A 25459-nucleotide genomic window follows, 5' to 3' on the forward strand; every position below is an offset into this window, starting at 1 on the left:
ATTGTTGGCAGTAAATGTTCAGAGAAATGTTTAGAAAATCATCTTAGAGGGGGAGATGTAATGAATGAAAGGTCACGTGTTTAACTTGACCTACTCACGGGTGTACGTGCAGTGCGTGTGATGTATACAGGAAGTTAGAAACGCATGTTATGAAGGTTGTATGTCGGATGAACGCTAGTAAAAGCTACACAGTTAAGAACCTACGAAGTCGGCTCGTTCTTGAATTATTCTTATGTCAGTAAGACAAGGCGTCTACGGACATTACATCGTGGGTGGCTGCAACTTTCCCTGCCCGCACCTGCATTGCTCCCTTCCCCAGCATGCTGGTTAGTTCCCCAGTCACAGTTCTGATTTTACAGGTGGTGGGCCTCCACTCTGTCTCTGGCAGCACCCTTGGACGCACAATGGAGATGGTGGACCCCGTGTCCACAAGGGCCCAGCAGCAGTGTCCACCAATGGAGCAACAAAGATAGAGACCGTGTGCGTGGCCCACTCTGCCGATCTGGGAAGAGTTCTTAATGGGGGATATGGTCGGTTGGCGTCGGCCTGGTTGCTTTTGGCGTGGTGACGGACAAGCCTGGCAGACGACCCCTCTTTCGACGTCTCCTTCATCTGCGTGGACCTCAGCCTGACACACTCGGGGTCTTGGTTGGTTGTGTGGGGCCATCACAGCCTCCACCCTCTCTGCCTCTTCCAATGCAGTCTTGAAGGCTGTAGGTGCCGTGACGCGGAGGTGCTCCTTCAACCTCTCTGGGGTGAGCCCCTGGATGAAGGCACTCAGGGCTAACTCGTCACGAGCTTCTGGATTAAAGGTGGGGTAGCCACGATGTGCAAAGAAGTGCACGTCTGCTGCATAGGTTCCCAGGGTCTCGCCCTCTTGGCGGCGCCGGCGGGCCAGTCGGTCTCGCATGCTGTCAGTAGAGACCCGTTGACCAAAGCGTCGTTCTAAAGCAGCGGCCAGTGTCTCGTAATCCTGCTGTTCTGACGGCATAAGGTCGAGCAATACCTGCGGCGCATTCCCTTCGAGCGCCAGGGCAACATGAGCAGCAGTGTCTTGGGTGCTCCACTGGTTGTGACTTGCTACCAGTTTCACTTGAGCTAGGTATGGCTCCAGGGCCGTGATGCCCGCACACCGTGGGAGCTTGAAGATGCTTGGGGATGGCAGCATCACATTAGCAGGGGGTGCTGGGGTTGTAGTGACGTTGGTCAGCGAAGTGGTGACGGTGACCGGTGACGTAATGGCGGCGGCGGCATGGCGGCTGTTGATAGTGGATGGGAGGCGGCTGGCGCTGGCAATGAGACGGCGGTGGAGACAACGGCGGCCGGCGATGACATGGCGTCGGCCGGCGGCGGCATGACGGCTGTTGAAATCAGAGTAGGCCGCGACTTCTCGGCGGCAATTGCCGCCTCCGAATCGCTGAACCGGCCGGCCGTGTCGGGTCCTGAAGGACGGGGGGCGCTGGCTCTTCTTCCGAGCGGCGATGCTCTCTCCCCGGGAAAGCTCTTTTTCCAGACACTCGATGGAGTCCTCAATCTGCCGGAACTTTATATCGAAGCTTCTTCTTGAAGTTGCCATCTTCGATTTGTGGTTATTGGCTGCAACCCCACTTCTGACACCAGTGTGGCGAACGTGGAAACAACGATAAAGGTTACCTTACAGCCCCTTTATTGAACTCACACAGAAACGAGAACACAATACATGGCCGTCTTCTACTCGAACACCAAAGTTGTTCAGGGTTTCAGTTCCAAGGTTACACAACACAACAGAATGACAACTACAATTACACCACAACAAATAGTAATCACACAAACACATAAAACCACATAAAACACTTACAGAACATTTAATAACAACTGACAATCTGCACGCAGTGCCTGATGGGTAAAACAGGACGGCACAATTCTGACGGGGTAGCGACTTCGCTACAATATAACAGTTTGCAAGGATATTAAATAGCTTATTTATAAAGGTTTCTTTTGCCGAATAATTGGGGTTATCAAATATTAAGTCATATTTCAGTTGTTGTTATTCTTACCAAATTGCTCGGATAGATATTTTTGTAAGTTAAACCGAAACGATGTTGCATGTAAACAATCCGCAAAAACATGCTCAACAGTTTCACATTCACAATCAGAAAATGTGACAACATTTATCAGTTATCAGTCATTGACTCCATCAGATAATACGTGTACAATTTCAAATACACATTATTTATTCTATTCGGTTATATATTCATGAGGTAGTAAGAGGACCGAGTCTCGTCGTTCTCTGTGTAAATATGAACGCTGCATTGTTTACCTTCCTGCAAGAGGATTTTTGGTCGCCTGTATGACCTTTTGTTTACTTCCGGGTTATGCGGAAGTCGCCGTAGTCGAAAGCGCGATTGTCTGACACAAGATTTAAACAGCTGCCCAGTATGCTCTTTTGACGAGATTGTGCTGAAAGCGGAGGGGAAAGGACGCGCCAGAACGGGTCAGTAATACTTCCGTCAGTCGGTCCACGTGCTGAGCAGACTCGTGCGTGTGAATGCGGACCGAACCAGGCGGAACAGTCCGGCGCTCCGCCGTTATGCGTGAGCTAGCATTACACCTTATGTAGTCTCCCTAAGACCGCGACTTGCTGCTCTTCACGACGCCAAGCGCGGAGACGTAACTTTACCCACACGGTAATGTCTCCGAACCACACTGACCCACGTGGTTTAAATCAGCAGTACCTTTGATTTTAAAACAAGATAAATGACGTGCCGCGTTCGTGGTTCAGCAGCCCGATGCCTTGTTGTGCAGCAGTAACCCACACAGTAGGAGGACAGAGACGACAGACAGGACAGAGAGGACAGACAGGACAGAGACGACAGACAGGACAGAGAGGACAGAGAGGACAGGAGGACAGAGAGAACAGAGATGACAGAGGACAGGGGGACAGACGACGGGATAGAGAGAACAGAGACGATAGAGAAGACAGAGAGGACAGGAGAACAGAGAGGACAGGAGGACAGAGACAACAGAGAGAACAGAGATGACAGAGGACAGGAGAACAGAGACGACAGAGAGGACAGGAGAACAGAGAGGACAGAGACGACAGAGAGGACAGGAGAACAGAGACGACAGGATAGAGAGAACAGAGACGATAGAGACGACGGAGAGGACAGAGATGACAGGGAGGATAGAGAGAACAGAGAGGACAGAGATGATAGAGGACAGGAGGACAGAGACAACAGAGAGGACAGAGAGAACAGAGACGACAGAGAGGACAGGAGAACAGAGACGACAGGATAGAGAGAACAGAGACGATAGAGACGACAGAGATGACGGAGGATAGAGAGAACAGAGACGACAGAGACAACAGAGACGACAGAGAGGACAGAGACGATACAGAGGACAGAGACGATAGAGAGAACAGAGACGATAGAGACGACAGAGAGGATAGAGACGACAGAGACAACAGAGACGACAGAGAGGACAGAGACGATAGAGACGACAGAGAGGATAGAGACGACAGAGACAACAGAGAGGACAGAGACGATAGAGACGACAGAGAGGATAGAGACGACAGAGACAACAGAGACGACAGAGAGGACAGAGACGATAGAGACGACAGAGAGGATAGAGACGATAGAGACGACAGAGAGGATAGAGACAACAGAGACGACAGAGAGGACAGAGACGATAGAGACGACAGAGAGGATAGAGACGACAGAGACAACAGAGAGGACAGAGACGATAGAGACGACAGAGAGGATAGAGACGACAGAGAGGATAGAGACGACAGAGACGACAGAGACGACAGAGACGACAGAGAGAACAGAGAAGACAGAGATGACAGGGAGGATAGAGAGAACAGAGACGACAGAGACGATAGAGAGGACAGAGAACAGAGAGGACAGAGACGACAGAGAGGACAGAGACGATAGAGAGGACAGAGAGAACAGAGATGACAGAGACGACAGAGAGGACAGAGACGATAGAGAGGACAGAGACGATAGAGAGGACAGAGAGAACAGAGATGACAGAGAGGACAGAGAGGACAGAGAACAGAGACGACAGAGACGACAGAGAGAACAGAGAAGACAGAGATGACAGGGAGGATAGAGAGAACAGAGACGACAGAGACGATAGAGAGGACAGAGAACAGAGAGGACAGAGACGACAGAGACGACAGAGAGGACAGAGAGAACAGAGATGACAGAGACGACAGAGACGATAGAGAGAACAGAGACAACAGAGACGACAGAGAGGACAGACGACAGAGACGACAGAGAGGACAGAGACGATAGAGAGGACAGAGAGAACAGAGATGACAGAGACGACAGAGACGACAGAGAGAACAGAGAAGACAGAGATGACAGGGAGGATAGAGAGAACAGAGACGACAGAGACGATAGAGAGGACAGAGAACAGAGAGGACAGAGACGACAGAGACGACAGAGAGGACAGAGACGATAGAGAGGACAGAGAGAACAGAGATGACAGAGACGACAGAGACGATAGAGAGAACAGAGACAACAGAGACGACAGAGAGGACAGACGACAGAGAGAACAGAGACGACGGAGAGGGCAGAGACGACAGAGACGACAGAGAGGACAGAGACGATAGAGACGACAGAGAGGACAGAGACGATAGAGAGGACAGAGAGGACAGAGACGATAGAGAGGACAGAGAACAGAAGACAGAGAGGATTATTTTCCTTTCTTACACCGTACCCGCTCGCGAGCAGGCGAGGCTTTCCAAGACCAAAACAAGGACAACTCCAGTATAATAATAATTATAATAATAATAATCGATTACATTTTTTACAGCGCTTCACAATAATGGAATGCATAGATGGATGTGTCTGTCCCTACAGTAGACATAAACATACACATACACATACATGGCCAGAGACATACAGACACACACACACTCATTCATACATGCACACTCACAAGCAATCTCAAGCGAATTGTAATACCAAACTCAATCATTTTGAATTAATTTCTGAAACCAAAGACAGATGGCAGTATGCTCTAGTGAAGGCAACCTTGAACATAACGAAGGTACTTAATTAAATATATACGCCCCCACAGGACGTAATAAGGGTTTTTTTAAGAAGCTATTTGGTGTAATAGCGACTGAAATGTGGCACCCTTATATGTGCAGGTGAGGCGTTTCTAGCCCATTTTGGGGGTGCTGCAGCACCCCTAAATTGAACCCCAGCACCCCTGAAATTGAAGAGATTTTTTATTTTTGCTGTATGTCCATGTTTAATAAGCTGAAGAAATGTCAAAACCATATCCAGTATATGGTTTAAACGTAATATTTTAACAACTAAAATACAGCACCCCCCATGCTTCGAAAATGGTTTGATCCACCCCCCCCCCCCTCAAATTTATCTTGCCTGGCCAGCCAGCACTCTGGGTGCTCAGCACCCCTTAAGCTCTGATCCTAGAATCGCCCCAGTGATCTACACATACTGTTGAACCCGGGGCGGACACAACTAGCAAAATAAGGAAGAAGAGTCCCTTAGAGCTTCAGCTGAATGGCACGATGCAGGGCCTGGGCCTAACCGATGTATGGCCCGGGCCTGACTGATGTATGGCCTGGGCCTAACCGATGTATGGCCTGGGCCTAACTGATGTATGCCCTGAGCCTAACTGATGTATGGCCTGGGCCTGACTGATGTATGGCCTGGGCCTGACTGATGTATGGCCTGGGCCTAACCGATGTATGGCCTGGGCCTGACCGATGTATGGCCTGGGCCTGACCGATGTATGGCCTGGGCCTAACCGATGTATGCCCTGGGCCTAACCGATGTATGGCCTGGGCCTAACCGATGTATGGCCTGGGCCTGACTGATGTATGGCCTGGGCCTGACCGATATATGGCCTGGGCCTAACCGATGTATGGCCTGGGCCTGAGTGATGTATGGCCTGGGCCTGACTGATGTATGGCCCGGGCCTGAGTGATGTATGGCCCGGGCCTGAGTGATGTATGGCCTGGGCCTGACTGATGTATGGCCTGGGCCTAACCGATGTATGGCCTGGGCCTAACCGATGTATGGCCTGGGCCATAGGAGAGGAGGAAGGGTAGGAGGAAGGGTAGGAGTAAGGGAGAGGAGGAAGGGTAGGAGGAAGGGTAGGAGGAAGGGAGAGGAGGAAGGGTAGGAGGAAGGGAGAGGAGGAAGGGTAGGAGTAAGGGAGAGGAGGAAGGGAGAGGAGGGAGGGTAGGAGGAAGGGAGAGGAGGGAGGGTAGGAGTAAGGGAGAGGAGGAAGGGAGAGGAGGGAGGGTAGGAGGAAGGGAGAGGAGGAAGGGTAGGAGGAAGGGAGAGGAGGAAGGGAGAGGAGGAAGGGTAGGAGGAAGGGTAGGAGGAAGGGAGAGGAGGAAGGGTAGGAGGAAGGGAGAGGAGGAAGGGAGAGGAGGAAGGGTAGGAGGAAGGGTAGGAGGAAGGGAGAGGAGGAAGGGTAGGAGGAAGGGAGAGGAGGAAGGGTAGGAGGAAGGGTAGGAGGAAGGGAGAGGAGGAAGGGTAGGAGTAAGGGAGAGGAGGAAGGGAGAGGAGGAAGGGTAGGAGGAAGGGAGAGGAGGAAGGGTAGGAGGAAGGGTAGGAGGAAGGGAGAGGAGGAAGGGAGAGGAGGGAGGGTAGGAGGAAGGGTAGGAGGAAGGGAGAGGAGGAAGGGTAGGAGGAAGGGAGAGGAGGAAGGGAGAGGAGGGAGGGTAGGAGGAAGGGTAGGAGGAAGGGAGAGGAGGGAGGGTAGGAGGAAGGGAGAGGAGGAAGGGTAGGAGGAAGGGAGAGGAGGAAGGGTAGGAGTAAGGGAGAGGAGGAAGGGAGAGGAGGGAGGGTAGGAGGAAGGGAGAGGAGGAAGGGAGAGGAGGAAGGGTAGGAGGAAGGGAGAGGAGGAAGGGTAGGAGAAAGGGTAGGAGGAAGGGAGAGGAGGAAGGGTGGGCGTGTGGAGGTGAGAGTCGGAACTTTGGATGTTGGCATTATAACTGAGAGAGGGAGCGAGCTGGCTGAGATGATGGGGAGAAGGAAGGTAGATATACTGTGTGTGCAAGAGACCAGGTGGAAGGGGAGTAAGGCCAGGAGCATTGGAGGTGGGTTCAAACTCTTCTACCATGGTGCGAATGAGAGGAGAAATGGGGTAGGGGTAATTCTGAAGGAAGAGTATGTCAAGAGCGTGGTTTTTTTTTAGTATTTTCATTTGACTTTATTGGAAAGAGGATAGTGAAGTGGCAGACAGGAAATGAGGGGAGAGAGAGATGGGTACGACATCCAACAAAGGTCACTGGCTGGAATCAAACCAGGGACATGGCGGTTATGTGGCATGCGGCGTAACCATTTGGCTACCAGGGGGCCCAAGAGCGTGCTGGAGGTGAAGAGAGTGTCGGCCAGAGTGATGAGTAGGAAGCTGGAGATCGACGGTGTGATGACGAATGTTATCAGCACATATGCCCCACACGTTAGTTTTGTGATGGGAGAGAGAAAGAAGAATTCTGGAGTGAGCTGGATGAAGGAGTGGAGAGAGTACCCAGAGAGGAGAGAGTGGTGATTGGAGTGGACTTAAGTGGGCATGGTGGTGAAGGGAACAGAGGTGATGAGGAGGTGATGAGTGTGGAAGGACAGATGGTGGTGGATTTTGTGAAAAGGATGGAAATGGCTGTGGTGAATACATGTTTCAAGAAGAGGGAGGAGCACACGGTGACGCATAAGAGTGGAGGAAGGTGCACACGGACTATATCCTAAGCAGGAGGCGCAATCTGAAAGGGATTGGAGACTGTGAGGAAATCCATCTTCAATGTTAATGCACATTTGAAATGGTTTTCATATGTTTACATTAGGGCGGCACGGTGGCGCAGTGGTTAGCGCAGTCGCCTCACAGCAAGATGATCCTGGGCTCGAGCCCCGGGGTAGTCCAGCCTTGGAGGTCGTCCCGGGTCGTTCTCTCTATATTAAGGTATTAGCTATATTATTATTTTAATGTTTATGCAAACAAACAGTGCACAGTGCTGCTAATTGTATTTGTGGTTTTCAATGTAAAACTTGGTGAAATTATTTCCGCGTGTATATCAGTACTTTTTGACATTTTCAGCATAGTTTAACGATACCATGATAATACAGATAACCATGATCATTTTGGTCACTATAATCTGATATGACATTTTCATGCCGTTTCATCTCTACTATACAACTAACTGTTTTTAGACAAATTGAGCACTGGTCTCACACATTATGGATGTTTAGCTTTGAATACCAAGTCCACAATACTTTTTAAAAGGAGACTCTACCGCCACACACAGTACAACTAATCAACCCCACCCTGAGGTGGGTCCACAGGACACTTTGTACATTTCTCAGTTAAGATGGCTTAATTGGCATGGCAAAATCATGGGAAACATTCATACCTTGCCATCGAGTGTTTCATTGGGGAGAAGAGGTCCTCTCATTGCAGGTCTCTCGTTGCCATCAAGCGGGTAATAAGGGTCCTTTGGCAGTGGACTTCTCATTGCTGCTCCAAAGCTGCAGATAACCTATTATCACCAGCTGTTGCCCCGAGTGCCTTTAACTGTTCTACCTAACAGTGATCCCATACAGAAAATCTCCAAAATGAAGCTGGTGAATAAAATGATATCAAAACAGTATGTGTAAAGGTTTAAACTATGCAAATAGGATATCAAATAGGAAATCCATATGATAGGAAATAGGAATCCATGCTGTTCTGGATGTGATGTTCATTACTGCCTGCCAACGGGTTAAGAATAGATGCAAGAAACTTAGAGATGCTGTATATCACTGAGTTGATCATACAAACAATCGGCCATAATGGCACATCCTGTTTATGCATCTTAGGTAAATGATACAGACTAGGTGTGGCTTCCCCTGGGTATAATCTGTAGTACAAGAATAGAATAGAATAGAATAGAGCTTTATTTGTTATTGTACAAGTACAACGAAATTTGAAAGTGCAGTTCTGATCAGCGCAAAGATCAGTATAAGAAGAATTAAAAACATAAAAAACACACATTCATTTCTACATTCTACTGGACACCAACATATTGCACAAAAAGTCGGGAATCAAGACTTAGCAGCATTTAGCGTGGTTGTGGCTCGGGGATAGAAGCTGTTCTTTAGTCTGTTTGTCCGAGCTCTTATTGTCCTGTAACGTCTGCCCGAGGGCAGCAGTTGAAACAGATGGTGTCATGGGTGGGATGGGTCCTTGAGGATGCCATGGGCTTTTTTGAGGCAGTGGGAACTGTATAGTAGGTCTTCCAGGGAGGGGAGTGGGCATACGATAATCTTCTGGGCGGTGGTGGTGACCCTCTGGAGCGCTTTCCTCTCTGCTACTGTGCAGCTGGCAAACCAGACACAGATGCAGTAGGTCAGTATGCTCTCTATGGAGCAGCGGTAGAAGGACACAAGCAGTGAGGTGGTAAGGTGGTTCTTCCTGAGGATCCTCAGGATGTAGAGTCTCTGCTGTGTCTTCTTAACCAGTGCTGTGGTGTTAACACTCCAGGTCAGGCCCTCTATGTGTATGCAGAGAAACCGGAAGTTTGAGACACTCTCCACACAGTCCCCGCCAATGAAAAGGGGATGATTGTCCGTTTTGTTCCTCCTGTAGTCTATAATCAACTCCTTTGTCTTGGAGGTGTTGAGGATCAGGCCGCTCCACCTTGTCCCAGAATGCAGACTCAGCCCCACCACCGTACTGTTGTCTGCAAACTTGACGATGGTGTTGCTGGAGTGAGCGGGGGTGCAGTCGTGTGTGTACAGGGTATAGAGTAGGGGGCTCAGCACACAGCCCTGTGGGGAGCCGGTGCTCAGGGCTGAGGAGATGTGGGGGCCTACTCTGGCCTACTTAATCCAGAGGCAGATGGAATAAGTAAGGCCCAGTTCTGTCAGTTTGGTCACCAGTCTGTGGGGGAGGTTGGTGTTCACTGCCCGGTTCTCGTTTCAGGGGCTCATAAGTATTTATGTCGCTAAGTAACGTTATAACTTTCTGAAGATAGTCTGTCTGGTTTAAGACAAAAATGCATCTGCCTTTGTCTGCGGGAAGGATGATGGTGTTATTGTCCTTGCTGAGAGTCGTGAGTGCATTCCTCTTGTCTCTACTGATGTTGGACGGTGGCGGCTTTGCATTGCTAAGGCAGGCTGAAACTTTAATCTGTGATCAGTTCCACTAGCTGTGATCAGTTCCACTAGTGGGATTTGCATCGGTGTGGCAGCAAAATTCAGCCCCTTAGCAAGGATGTCTTTTCTCCACCTGGGTGAATTTCTGTTGGACAGATTCTTCACCCACTTGTCCACATCGTTGGTGTGTGTCTGGTGTCCATCTATCTGTCTGCCATTGAGGGCGCCGTCTGTTGTCTGCCAATGTCTCTGGTGTGCAGCAAGTAGGTCGAACTTCTTTTGCTGCCTGGTTTTCGATTTTCCGTGTTGTGCTAGATGAGCCCTCTCTGTGAACTCAATCACACGTTGGAACGTGGGCTCATCTAGATGCGACGTGAGTCTCTGTTGGATCTGCTCCTCTTTGGCTTTCAAAGCATCGATGGTGAAATTAGTTTTTTTTAACCCGTTCATTAGACAGCTGGCTCTATGCCTTCTGGAGGATCTTGTTAGCTCAGTAGCCCTTGACTGAAGATTTTATTTGCAGGCTCTTAGGTGTAATCCCGCTCTGTCTGCATCTGAGGCTGAATCTCAGATGGTTCCTGTGGTCTGCCATTTTATGCGCAGTTGGCTTGTACTCGCATACAAGTTTAAGGCAATCCTCACTGAAATGAGTCAAAATGTCTTTGTGCGTGCTCAATAATCCAGGTAAGAAAATAAAAGAAAGTTGAATCAGCTCATTTGGACACACCATTTATTGAGAGAAACGTTTCATCACTCATCTAAGTGACCTCTTCAGTCTCAACTGACTGCAGGTATCCCCACCCTTAAGCCCAGTATCACGCCAAAGTATGTAATACACCTGCCGGTCCAATGTGTCAGTGTCACGGTTTGCCTTGCTCAGACGTGAAAAGTACACGTGTGTATGAAGGTGCAGTGCCAGCAGAGGGCGATGATTAACTCAATGCCAGCAACTTCCCATGGAGGAAAAGGCGCATACAGCATTTTCCAAAATCCCTAACCCAACCCTAACCCAATCCTAACCCTAACCCTAACCTGCCTTCACCTCTTAATCATCGCCCCCTGCTGGCACTGCACCTTCATACACACGTGTACTTTTCACGCCTGAGCGAGGAAAACCGTGACACTGACACGTTGGACTGGCGGTTGTATTACACGGTTTGGCATGATACCGGGTTGCAGCCTTATAAACAATAGTGGCATAATGACCGAAACCAATTGCCATGGCAATTTGCGTATGAAATTTGCATATTTTGCATATGCCACTGTATTGTTCATAAGGATGGGGATACCTGCAGTCAGTTTAGACTGAAGAGGTCACTCAGATGAGTGAAGAAATGTTTCTCTCAATAAACCGTGTCCAGATGAACTGATTCAACTTTCTTTGATTTTCTTACCTGGATTATTGAGCATGTATAAAGATATATTACCAAATCTAAAGACAGAGAGAAATTGGATTTTTGTCACCTAGAACATCGACGGTATAGAATTAAATCTCTTATCAATGATACAGAATGCGCAGGCAGAGCCATCATCTCTTAGAAAATGTGCAATTTTTATAGCAGACTGTATGCTTCAAGATTCTCCATTGATGACATTAATGCCTTCTTTGACCATATTAAAGCAATAGTTCAACCCCAAAATGAATGTCATTATTTATTCACCATCCTGCCAGTAGAAACCAGAATTAGCGTTCTTTGTCCATACAACACTGGAGTGGTTATCCAACAATATGCCAGAGCAGCTTTCTCCAAACAATTGCAGTAAATGGTGGGCAGTTTGTTAAGAGTTACAAAATAACAAAAAAAAACATAATAGGACTCCAAATGGCTCGTGCAACACAATCTTAAGTCTTCTGAAGCCTTATGAAAGATACTGTGTGAATGGAATGGAAAAGATTGAAATGTAAACTAGAATTTACTGCAAGTTTCTCTCCTCATTTGCTTTCAAAACAAAACTTGTAAAGGCGTATTCAAGTTCAAAGACGTTCAGAGATGGAGATGTTCTCACAAGAAATGGGGACATTTTCGTTAAAGATAGCTAAATTAGAGTAAGAATGAGCTCTCCTGTCTTTTAAGTCTTCTATAAATATGTCAAGAACCTTTTTTCTTTGATAGTAATTATTAATCTTTTTAATAGTTGATGTTGGCCGAGCTGTCAGCCATGATGTCCCATGGTTTCAAGAGCAGCAGACAGGACTTCACTTTTGGTCCATGGAAAGTGACTGCTGCCAAAACTCACATCATGAAATCCAAAGATATTGAGCGGTGAGTTCATCCTCTATTAATCAAGAAAAACTCCTCTCCTGAGATCTGCATGTTATCTGTCAAGCTTTAAATGTATAAGTCATAACCTCACAGAAAGTTAAATCAGTTCATCTGGACACAATGTGTATTGAGAGAAACATTTCATCACTCATCTGAGTGACCTCCTCTGTCTCAACTGACTGCATGTGTCCCAACCCGTATAAACAATACAGTGGCATAACAACCAAAAACAACGATCGGTTTCATATGCAAATTGCCGTGACCATTAACTAGAGTTACAATGGCAATGTGTACTGTTCATATAGGAATGGGGAATAGTTGTAATCACAGTATTGTAAGATGGTGACAGATGTACTGTTGGACCCCGCCCTCGGTTCAGGGATGGTCGTTCCTTCTTCACATAGATGGCCTCTTTGATTCCCTGTTCAAACCAGCGTTCCTCCCTATGAGGATGTGGCTGTGCACATCCTCATCCTTGAAAGACTGGTCACTGGCCTTTAGATGGGTGTAGACTGCAGAGTCCTGGTCTGACACATTAGTTCTTCTGTGTTGTGCCTTCCTCTTGGCCAGTGTCTGTTGTTTCCCCGATGTACAAGTCAAGGCAATCTACATTGCTCTGTTGGTGCCAGGGGACCTGATCCTTTGGGTTGAGGCAGGAGTACATTTGTCGCCATCTTACAATGCTGTGATTGCAACTGTCTGTGAATAGTATTTATTGCCATTGTAACTCTAGTTAATTGTCACGGCAATTTGCATATGAAATGAAAATTTTGTTGTTTTTTTTGTTGTTTTTTTTTGTCATTATGCCACTGTATTGTTTATAAGGGTGGGGATACCTGCAGTCAGCTGAGACCGAATAGGTCACTTAGATGAGTGATGAAACATTTCTCTCAATAAACGTTGTGTCCAGATGATTTCCTTACCTGTATTATTGAGCATGCATAAAGACATTTAAGTCATAAGGGGCTTTACACTGAACGTGCAAGTTCCACCACAGCATTATCAAACCCATTATTATCTGTGTGGTGCCGCACAAGATATGGTGACTAGCTTGGCAGTATTGTGCTCCAAGTTGAAATGAGCTGAAGTTTTGCACTGACTGCTGTGAAGTGTTACTTTGCCAATGGAAACGATGAAAAAACATGAGTAAAAGTGAAAAAAAGATCTGATTTTGATCTCCAAAAGTTCCTAAACTTTAAAACAAAACATTGAAACTAAACCCAAAGCATTGAATGTAAACCGAGACACTTGGAGGAAAGCTATATCTTGAAGCATATTTCCAATGAAGTGGGCAGGCCTAGCTTTGAAAAATGGAGATTAGCATGCTTCAAAGCCTATTTTTTTCCTATTATTCTTATTCTTTTCATTTTTCCAACAGTAAAAATGTGGTGTCCCGCAAGGCTCAGTTCTTGGCCCCCTTCTTTTTACATGCTGCCCCTTGGCCAAGTCATTCAAAATCATGATGTGTTTTACCATTTTTATGCTGACAACACTCAGTTATAAATGCCACTAAAACTCAAAGATTCTAGCACCCTAGCAAATCTCACAACTTGCCTCGCTGACATTAAATCCTGGATGTCTGAAAATTTTCTTAAATTTAATTATGATAAGTCTGAGGCAATTCTGCTCAGTCCCCCAAATTCAATCAGCCTTTTTGCTCCTAATCTTGATGGGCTGTCAGGTAGTATTAAGCATTAACCACTTCAAGGCAGTGCCATCAACACCAATCCAGTACTGGAGACGGTCTATTAAAATGACATGATCCTCAGTATTGAATGCCACATCGAGGTCAAGAAGAATTAGAATGGCACAGTTACCGGAGTCACTAGAGAAAGGCAGGTAATTGTACACTTTCAGCAAGGCAGACTCTGAGCTATGATATACCTTAAAACCTGACTGAAATCTTTCCAAGATGTTGTTTTGGTGTAGGTAGGGCAGCAATTGACTGAGAATAACTTTTTCGAGAACCTTTGACAGGAATGCAAGTTTAGAAATATGTCTGTAGTTATGATGTTAAGTAGAGTCTAAGTTGTGTTTTTTCAGGAGTGGCTGGACCACTGTGTGCTTGAAACAGGTTGGAATGGTACCAGTGGCCAGGGAGTTGTTGATAATGGAGAAGATGCTGCACCCCACTATGTCAAAGACATCCTTTAGGGAAACTGGGAAACAGTTCTGAAAGTCTGTTTTAAGAGCCTGGTCAGTAGGACATCCAATGAACTGTTAGAAGAGTTCATATGATACACAATATTTTGACACAGAGTTGATGAGTTCTGCACCAGATGACCCGTGACACCGCACTTTGAGTGGAGGAGGGAGGTTTATACTTCTGAGGGAAACTCCTGGTATTGATGGCAGTATTGTTGCTATATGTTTTGTCTAGTGGAAAATATACAATATGTATGTTTTGCCAGGAATGGTTACAGGCATGGGCGCAAGTCCATGAATACTGGGATGGCATGCAGCGCTTTACCTGTGCCCCCATTGATTAGGGTTAGTGGTTGTGTCAGGAAGGGCATCCGACATAAGATTTTGCCAAATCAGTATGCAGATTGACAAGACCATACCGGATCGGTCGGGGCTCCATATGGGATTGGCTGAGGCCCGGGTTAATAACAGCTGCCATCGGTGCTGTGACCTCACAGGTTACCGATGGAAACTGTAAAATCCGCTGTGCCGACCCCTGAGAAACAGGGAACAAGCCATAAGAAGAAGAAGCTGTGTTGCCAGGAAATTTTTTTGTTTTTTTAAGCTTGAAAAACTAAATGGATTGCAGAGGACAGAGAGAAGCAAAACATCTGGAGTTAATCCCAGAAATTTAAATCTCCTTCTACCACGCAAAGTGGGTTGTTACACTGGGTGCAAAACTCATCAAATCTGTGTTGTGAGGCCAATTTGAATACCCACAAGCTCTATGTAGCCAAATTCGACTTTCATCAAAACTGCAACAATATCCATAGAAACCCAAAACAGACCAGCAAATAAACATGACACCAAAACTAGACACAACCATATTGTCATTCCATATGTGGCAGGGGTCTCTTTGGAGAATCGGCGGTAAACACAACATCCCAGTGTTTTTCAAACCTGTAACACCCTGAGACGGGTATTTATATGGTTGATTTTGTAGGAGTATAGTGTAGTTTCAGTTTAGTTTTAGCTTTTAGAAAAACTCACTTATTTTTATTTCAGTTAATGAGAGTGATTTTTCATCAGTCTTTTTAATTTCTGGGATCATTTTTATTGACGCAAATAACTTGATCCCCAAAGCTTATGTAACTTAAGGAAAGCATCTTTATATTGAGAGTTAGTTCTTGGCAACAAATCTGCAGTTACTCTGAAGATGAAGTCTGCACTTCTTTATAGTGGAACAAAATGCTTCAATATAGTTGCCATGTATATAAAGCATTTACAAAGAGCCACTATGACAGAAGAAAGTACTGAGTAGTTAATGACTGGTCAATTTTCTTTCAAGATACACACTTTTAAAGGTGCACTAGGTGTTTTGGAAAGATGAAAATTAATCTCCGAATGGAAATATACACTCACCGGCCACTTTATTAGGCACACCTGTCCAACTGCTCGTTAACGCAAATTTCTAATCAGCCAATCACATGGCAGCAACTCAATGCATTTAGGCATGTAGACATGGTCAAGACGATCTGCTGCAGTTCAAACCGAGCATCAGAATGGGGAAGAAAGGTGATTTAAGTGACTTTGAACGTGGCATGGTTGTTGGCGCCAGACGGGCTGGTCTGAGTATTTCAGAAACTGCTGATCTACTGGGATTTTCACGCACAACCATCTCTAGGGTTTACAGAGAATGGTCCGAAAAAGAGAAAATATCCAGTGAGCAGCAGTTCTGTGGGCGAAAATGCCTTGTCGATGCCGGAGGTCAGAGGAGAATGGCCAGACTGGTTCGAGCTGATAGAAAGGCAACAGTAACTCAAATAACCACTCATTACAACTGAGGTATGCAGAAGAGCATCTCTGAACGCACAACATGTCGAACCTTGAGGCAGATGGGCTACAGCAGCAGAAGACCACACCGGGTGCCACTCCTGTCAGCTAAGAACAGGAAACTGAGGCTACAATTCGCACAGGCTCACCAAAATTGGACAATAGAAGATTGGAAAAACGTTGCCTGGTCTGATGAGTCTCGATTTCTGCTGCGACATTCGGATGGTAGGGTCAGAATTTGGCGTCAACAACATGAAAGCATGGATCCATCCTGCCTTGTATCAATGGTTCAGGCTGGTGGTGGTGGTGTAATGGTGTGGGGGATATTTTCTTGGCACACTTTGGGCCCCTTAGTACCAATTGAGCATCGTGTCAACGCCACAGCCTACCCGAGTATTGTTGCTGACCATGTCCATCCCTTTATGACCACAGTGTTCCCATCTTCTGATGGCTACTTCCAGCAGGATAACGCGCCATGTCATAAAGCTCGAATCATCTCAGACTGGTTTCTTGAACATGACAATGAGTTCACTGTACTCAAATGGCCTCCACAGTCACCAGATCTCAATCCAATAGAGCACCTTTGGGATGTGGTGGACCGGGAGATTCGCATCATGGATGTGCAGCCGACAAATCTGCAGCAACTGCGTGATGCTATCATGTCAATATGGACCAAACTCTCTGAGGAATGTTTCCAGTACCTTGTTGAATCTATGCCACGAATGATTAAGGCAGTTCTGAAGGCAAAAGGGGGTCCAACCTGGTACTAGCAAGGTGTACCTAATAAAGTGGCCAGTGAGTGTATATTTCTTAACTAAACAGAAATGTGCCTTAACATTTAGGGTTGAGAGACTTGGCAATATGGGTAGTAGGCTGTTTACAATTGCTTTATTCCTTTGATAACTATATTGAAGCATTTCAAGCCATTATAAGGAAGGTAGATAGCATCTTAATTGTAACTACCAGTTTTATTGCTGGGAAGTAATATTCAGAGCCAGGTTTTTGGTAAAATTAGTTTTGGCATTCTCATTAATACATGGTAACCTGTAGGAAACTTTTGCAACGTTGCTTCTGTAGCATATTAAGTACTTACTGTACCAGTCAAAAGTTTGGACACACCTGATTGTTTTTCAAAATCTTGAAATCATTACCTATTTCTGAATTTCTTTCCAAAATAATTCTAAGTTTAAAAAATATACATTTTGATATGCCCACCACCCAAACAAGTTCTCATTTCGCACTTTGGTGAAATTTAGTCAAAATAAAGAAAAGCGTTACTGTGAATAGGTTTGTCCAAACTTTTGATTGGTACTGTAGCTATGACAGATTGTTAGAGTTCAGATGTCAACAACATATTTTACAGAAATCAACTGTCAGTGGCATTATCTTTTTGGCAGGCAACTGTTCCGTGTGTACACCAGCCACTTCACGTGGTGAGGCTGTATCTGCAACCAAACAGCCATTCACTTGTCAAGGAGTCAGGCCTGGTATGGAAAGTTACCAGTCGAAGGACTGGAGACATCTGCCACTCCTTATCGCAATCCCGCCCTCAGAAATCTACTTGACTCATGAATGAACGTTGCCCACTCACAAATGAGGGGGAAATCTAGTTTGAGGGCATCACAGCTCTGTGCTCGTGGGACTGCATTTTTGCATACAAAACAGAATACTACTTCAGAAGGATGCTTCTCAGCTTACTTGCCTAACAGGTCCATGTGCGTGGATCCTATTCTGTGCGCTGATATCACAGGTCCGTGCGTAAGTTTGATATGGAACCAAACTAATGCCATAGAACATGTAGCTGTTCCAGAAGTAGTAAATTATAAAGCACTTACAATTCATTGTGGGTGGAAGGGTTGTTCACAACCTGTATTGCTGTGGGTAAAAAAAACAAACAAAAGCAAACTTTTTTGTGGTGTGAGGTTTTGACTACTGTAGACCTCAGCCTTTTCCCCTAGGGTAAAGCCTCAAACAGGTGATGACTGGGGTAGAATGTGTCTGCCATAATCTTCCCTGCGTGCCTACTCATCCTGGAGGTGTACAGGTCTTGTACTGACGGGAGGTCGTAGCTGATCACCTTCACTGCAGCCCGAATAATTCGCTGCATTTTGCCCTTGTCCCTGACGGTCACTGCAGCAAACTTCTAGACCGTGATGGAGGAGCACAGGATGGACTCTTTGATACCAGTTTAGAACAGGATCAGTATATTTTGTGGCAGGTTAAGTTTCTTTAATTTCTGCTGGAAGTACGTCGTCTACCGGGCCTTTTTGGAGATGGAGCTGATGTTCTCCCACTTGAGATCCTGAGTGATGACACTGCCTAGGAATTTGAATGACACCACAGTGCATATTAGGATCACACAGGGGCTGCACTTTTCCTGTAGTCAACCGCCATTTCTGTAGTCTGTGAGGCGTTGAGTTCCAAGTTGTTCCGGCTGCACCAGGTGGCCAAATTTCCAACCTCCTGTCTGCAGGCAAATGCATCCCCGTCAGGGATAAACCCAATCATGCTGTTGTCTTCCACGAACTTCAGCAGCTTGACAGAAGGATGGCTAGAGGTGCAGCTGTTTGTGTAGAGGGAGAAGAGCCTGGGGGATAGAATGCAGCCATGTTGAGGTCCAGCGCTGTTGGTGCAGATTTCTGAAACATGAGTTTCACTTGCAGTTACCTGTCTGTCAGGTGAGCCGCCTGCATTTGGAGCCAAGGGAAATAAACTTGCATCGTCAAGGCAAGTTTATTTATATAGCAAAAGAAGAATAAGAGAATTTTAAAAATACATTAAATTATAATGAAAATATAACTGTCAAACATAGATTTAGGGAAATGCAGTGGTGAACATGAAAGAATTTCACATGAATTGAATTTAGCTCGTGCTTGGGGAAAATTTAATCTCTTCAGGTAGTTTGTTCTAATTGTGATCACAATGGAAACACCTTCAGAGTAACTGCATCACAGGTAATCTAAGGCTCTAAAAGCAGGTCAGTGATGTATTTCGACTCTGACCTATTAAGAGATTTATAAACAAGGGGCAGTATTTTAAAATAAATTCTGTGGGTCACAGCATCCGAGTAGCGTAGCGGTCTATTCCGTTGCCTACCAACACGGGACTCTCCGGTTCGAATCCCCGTGTTACCTCCGGCTTGGTCGGGCATCTCTGCAGACGCAATTGGCCGTCTCTGTGGGTGGGAAGCCGGATGTGGGTATGTGTCCTGGTCACTGCACTAGCGCCTCCTCTGTTCGATTGGGGCGTCTGTTCGGGGGGGAGGGGGAACTGGGGGACATAGCGTGATCCTCCCACGCGCTACGTCCCCCTGGTGAACTCCTCACTGTCAGGTGAAAAGAAGCGGCTGGTGACTCCACATGTATCGGAGGAAGCATGTGGTAGTCTGCAGTCCTCCGCGGATTGGCAGAGTGGACGGACAGCAGCTTGGAAAATAGGATAAATGGCCAAGTACAATTGGAGAGACAAAGGGAGAACCCCCCCCCCCAAAGAAAATTCTGTGGGTCACTGGAAGTTAGTGAAGGGATCTGAGAACTGGAGCTCTATGTTCAGTCTCCTTAATCCTTGTCAGAACTCTAGTAGTAACATTCTGTATGAATTGTAGCTAAGGCTGGTGATAGCTTTTTCAGAGGGACCAGAAAAATATCATTACAGTAGTCTAATCTACTGGAAATAAAGGCATGGATAAGTTTTTCCAAATCTTCTATAGATATGAATCCTCATATTCTTGCTATGTTTTTAAGATGGTGCTATGCGGACATACGTATATGGGTGGCATGATGGTGCAGTGGTTAGCGCAGTCGCCTCACAGCAAGAAAGTCCTGGGTTCAAGCCCCAGGGTAGTCCAACCTTGGGGGTAGTCCTGGGTCATCCTCTGTGTGGAGTTTGCATGTTCTCTCTGTGTCTGCGTGGGTTTCCTCCGGGTGCTCCGCATTCAATTCAATTCAATTTTATTGTCATTAAAAACAATGTGCAGGCACATGTTAAAAATGAAATTAGGGCTGTGGCTTCACCAAACAGTGCAAGACAGACACAGACAAACACAGCAAACACACTATAAGATATACACACATGAAGACCAAAAGCTAAAAATAAGTTAAAAGAGAGCTGGAGTACAAAATATTTAAAATATCTACAGACATTCAGTGGGTAGCCAGGTTCAGGTGGGCAACAGCTTGTGGAAAGAAGCTGTTTTTGAGCCTGGTAGTGCGGGCTCTGAGGCTCCTGTAGCGCCTCCCAGAGCACAGGGGGGAGAACAGTCCATGGTTGGGGTGGGTGGGATCTCTGCTGATGCTGAGACCCCTTCGAAGGCAGCGTTTGTGATAAATGTCTTTTATGGCTGGGAGCTGGGAACCGGTGATATGCTTGGCCGCCTTGACGACCCGCTGCAGAGCTTTCTGGTCTACTGAGGTGCAGTTGCTGTACCACACTGAGATGCAGATGGTCAGGATGCTCTCTATGGTGCAGTCCAAAGATATGCAGGTCAGGTGAATCGGCCATACTGAATTGTCCCTAGGTGTGAATGTGTGTGTGTGTGTGTGTGTGTCGGCCCTGTGATGGCCTGACGGCCTGTCCAGGTTGTCTCCCCACCTGCCGCCCAATGACTGGTGGGATAGTATACAATGACAGCATCCCCGCAATCCTGAGAGCAAGATAAGCAGTTGTGATAATGGGTGGATGGATGGATATGCTGACATTGTTACTGTCTTTATACGGCTATCAAAATTTAGTCTGAGTCTATAACTGTTCCCAGATTTCTTGCTTGGTTTGTAGTCTTGGTTGACAGGGATACAAGTTGGGGAGTATCTTTCAACCTCTCTTTCCTAGGGACAAAGACACTGGTCTCAGTTTTATCTTTATTTAATTGACCAAAATTCTGGGACATCCAGTCATTAATTTGTTCCAAGCACAGACTTAGTCTATCTAAGGTACCATAATAACTCGGCAAGAGAATTTAACAGGGTTTGTAGTTGGAGAACATGTCACATTTAAAGACTGCAACTTGCTGGTCTTTCTGTCCTAGAGGGTGTCACATTAAACAACTTGAGATCGCTGGGGATGACACATTACAAGACTCTCTAAAGCTGGGATCAGACTACATGATATTTTTGTCTTTCACAATAGTCGCCATGTCCGATTAGACAATCATAGTGCCATAAATCCTTGCTGCATCTTGGCCTGGGGACTACAAGTATGACCCCGACCAATCATCATATGCTGCCTTTCACGATCTTGCGTGAGTTCACAGGTCATCGGGGAGGAGGGTCAAGAAATTATCAATCATGGCTACAGAAGCGCTATGTGTGATGCTGGCGGTCTTGTGTTCCAAAAAGAAAAATAAAAGAAAGAAAAAACCAGCTACTCGTCGGGTTACTGAAGTGTAACTTGATTGATTGATTGATTTCTTGCCAACATTTAACCCATCTTTTTAGACTCATGGTCCTCCCTCGAGGAGATGTAAAAAAGGTAGGGGTATTGTTGCCACTGCTCAATGAACCTTTCCTTGGTTTCATCATTCCACCTGGCAGCAGCGTCCCTCTTACTCTTTGCCATGTTTACATATGTACACCAGAGAGCACGCTGTAGTCCTATTGGCCTATGTCAAGGAAAACATCGGAGGAGTTGTCAGACTAGGAGGGAAAATAGAAAAAATTTAAACATGCTAGACATTCTGTCAGGGTGTTGTGGGGAGTTGCAGGCGCCACATCGCCATTCTTTGATTATGCCACACTACATAGGGTAAAGACCCCTGTCCATTGTTCCCATATTCGGGCCCAACACTGGACATTTTTCGGCAATGACAAAATCACATCAAAATCAGGCTGGATTCGTGTTGTTTGATCCTTGTGTAAGAGGCTTCAGAATGAATCCAAGCCTCCTCATGTGCAGTTTTAGGTAGCCGTTTAATGTGCAGCACACCAGAATAAGAAAGGAATACTGCAGGAAAGTGCAAAACCAAACAGTGGTGAACAAGCAAGGAAATGGTAAATGGTCAATGTCGCCATTGCTGCAGCGTGTGTTGCTGTTTGTATCTACCCAAAAAAAAAGAAAAAAAGAAAAAGAAGATCCATTTATACTTGTTTAGAGTCCCATTTTAGGAACCCACTTTGCTTCTCATTATGCAATGTTTTTATCAAGAGGAAAGACTTGTGACTTTAACAGGTCATTTCACCTCCACCAAAGAGCTTATTGGTTATTGAGAGCTCGTTCCTGAGGCCAGCGAGGAAATCAAACAGGTTTGATTTTGTCTCAAAAGTCTCAGAGGCTGTGAAGAATGCTAAAACTGAGTACTTGGTGGTGTCACACTACTTGACTTCCAGTCATGGGAGTGCGTGGTCACTGTCCTAAAAGTTGTTATGATGACTCAAGTGAAGGCTAGGGCTGAAAGTCTTTGGGAACATTGCCTAGTGTGGACCTAGCTTTGTGTGACTAAAAGTTAGCCCAAGATTTTTGTCATTCCAGTCGCAAACCCTATTCTGTGGTCATCTCAAGTTTTGCAGTGCGTGAGTGGGTTGCTCAGAAAATTGAGGACAGCGTCAGGTGTGTGGACCCCGTCATAGCTGCCTGCAGCTCTAGTTTTATTTGCTTCTACAAGGTGATCATAAGTTAAGATTCATTAAAATGAAATGAATGTTGCTAGTCTCACATAAAAACATAAGGGTGTCCAGGTAGTGTGGTGGTCTATTCCGTTGCCTACCAACATGGGGATCGGCGGTTCGAATCCCCGTGTTACCTCTGGCTTGGTCAAGCGTCCCTACAGACACAATGGGCCATGTCTGCGGGTGGGAAGCCGGATGTGAGTATGTGTCCAGGTCGCTGCACTAGTGCCTCCTCTGGTCGGTCAGGGCACATGTTCAGGGAGGAGGGGGAACTGGGGAGAATAGCATGATCCTCCATCATCTACAGTCCATAATATCATCAAAAGATCCAGAAAAATCTTTGCACGTAAGCGGCAAGGCCGAAAACCAACATTGAATGCCCGTGACCTTTGATCCTTCAGGCGGCAGTGCATTAATCATTCTGTAAAGGATATGACCACGTGGGCTCAGGAACACTTGGGAAAACCATCGTCAGTTAACACAGTTCGTCGCTACGTCTACAAGTGCAAGTTAAAACTCTACCATGCAAAGCCAAAGCCATATATCAACACCACCCAGAAACGCTGCCGGCTTCTCTGGGCCCGAGCTCATCTGAGATGGACTGACGCAAAGTGGACAAGTGTGCTGTGGTCTGACGAGTCCACATTTCACATTGTTTTTGGAAATCATGGACGTCGTGTCCTCCGGACTAAAGAGGAAAAGGACCATCCAGATTGTTATCAGCGCAAAGTTCAAAAGCCAGCATCTGTGATGGTATGGGGGTGTGTTAGTGCCCATGGCATCATGGGTAACTTGCACATCTGTGAAGGCACCATTAATGCTGAAAGGTACATACAGGTTTTGGAGCAACATATGCTGCCATCCAAGCGACGTCTTTTTCAGGGACGTCCCTGCTTATTTCAGCAAGACAATGCCAAGCCACATTCTGCACGTGTTACAACAGCGGGGCTTCGTAGTAAAAGAGTGCGGGTACTGGACTGGCCTGCCTGCAGTCCAGACCTGTCTCCCATTGAAAATGTGTGGCGCATTATGAAGCGCAAAATACGACAACGGAGACCCCGGACTGTTGAGCAACTGAAGTCGTACATCAAGCAAGAATGGGAAAGAATTCCACTTACAAAGCTTCAACAATTAGTGTCCTCAGTTCCCAAACGCTTATTGAGTGTTGTTAAAAGGAAAGGTGATGTAACACAGTGGTGAACATGCCCCTGTCCTAGCTTCTTTGGAACGTGTTGCAGGCATCAAATTCAAAATGAGTGAATATTTGCAAAAAACAATAAAGTTTATCAGTTTGAACATTAAATATCTTGTCTTTGTAGTGTATTCAATTGAATATAGGTGGAAAAGGATTTGCAAATCATTGTATTCTGTTTTTATTTACATTTTACACAACGTCCCAACTTCATTGGAATTGGGCTTTGTAAGCTAATGATGGGTTTTGTAAGTCACGTGACTGGATTATTCCTTGAGAACCTGGCCCGTTTGCGTGTTCTTTCAACAGCAGGTTAGCGGCATGATGAGTTGTGCCGTGACACGCGCATTACACACCACGCTCAGTGTGAAAGCCCCGTTGTTTGGAGAAGAAAAAAAACTTGTAAGATGAGTTGTCCTGCTGCTGCTCTGAAGAACCTTTTCAAACTGAGCAGCATGGAGTATCTGTGTGTTTTATATATAAAAAAAGAATTGTAAGGTTTTCAGACACTGTCAGGAGTAAGAAGCTGTGCAGGATTCAGTTGAGGTGTTTGCTCTTCAGGTTGGCAGAGGAGATGAACATGCCCTCCCTACCAGAGATGCTGTTCGGGGACAACGTCCTGCGCATCCAGCACACAGATGGCTACGGCATTGAGTTCAACGCGGTTGACGCCCTCAGGAGAGTCAACAACATGGAGGACTCTGTGAAGGTGGCCTGCGCGCAGGAGTGGCAGGAGAGCAGGCAAGACCATCGTCAGTATATGTTGTTCAGATACGCTGTGGTTCCTTTCTTGCATATTATCTCTTGAGTAACTGCCGTAGCACTGACATAAACAGAGACGTAGCAAAGAACTTCCAGTTGTAGTAAAACTGTAATCCCACTCTATGAATTAATGAAAAACATGTGTTTAGATAAGACTTGAAAAAAAGAAAATCTGGTCCTTGAAGAAATAAAGAACTTTTTCTATTCTTGAAAACCTTTTCAGTCACATGACCAGTATCTCTGTGCTGCTGTCACAGGGTCGACTCAGAACATACCAAAGAGGTCGGGAAGCGCTATGACTGGACATATACCACCGACTATAAGGGCACCTTGTTAGGAGGAGATATCCAGATGAGGGTTGGTAACTTTCTCTGATGAATTCGTTCACCTAAAGTATCCTGGCATGTAAAACGACCTACATGCGTGATGGCCATGCCAGCCTACTCTGTTTGAACCTACATGCAGTATCCTGGCATGTAAAACGTCCTACATGTGTGATGGCCGTGCTAGCCTACTCTGTTTGAACCTACATGCAGTATCCTGGTGTGTAAAACGTCCTGCACGCATGATGGCCATGCTAGCCTACTC

The 25459-nt window shown here is 46.1% G+C and overlaps 1 protein-coding gene across 2 annotated transcripts in view; it reads left to right on the top strand.

Moving 5' to 3' along the window:
• Positions 1-2356: 2356 nt before the first annotated feature.
• Positions 2357-25459, top strand: part of tiprl (TIP41, TOR signaling pathway regulator-like (S. cerevisiae)) — a 32411-nt gene continuing 9308 nt past the window's right edge. Inside the window, exons 1-4 of one of the 2 annotated variants that reach the window (XM_056285066.1) lie at positions 2357-2473; positions 12234-12361; positions 24671-24850; positions 25129-25228. In XM_056285066.1, coding sequence (XP_056141041.1) covers positions 12237-12361; positions 24671-24850; positions 25129-25228 — 405 coding nt within the window. In that variant the 5' untranslated portion in view covers positions 2357-2473; positions 12234-12236. The other variant, XM_056285067.1, reaches the window with a different exon arrangement.

This window comes from Lampris incognitus, chromosome 8 (assembly GCF_029633865.1).
Source record: "Lampris incognitus isolate fLamInc1 chromosome 8, fLamInc1.hap2, whole genome shotgun sequence".
NCBI lineage: Eukaryota > Metazoa > Chordata > Actinopteri > Lampriformes > Lampridae > Lampris > Lampris incognitus.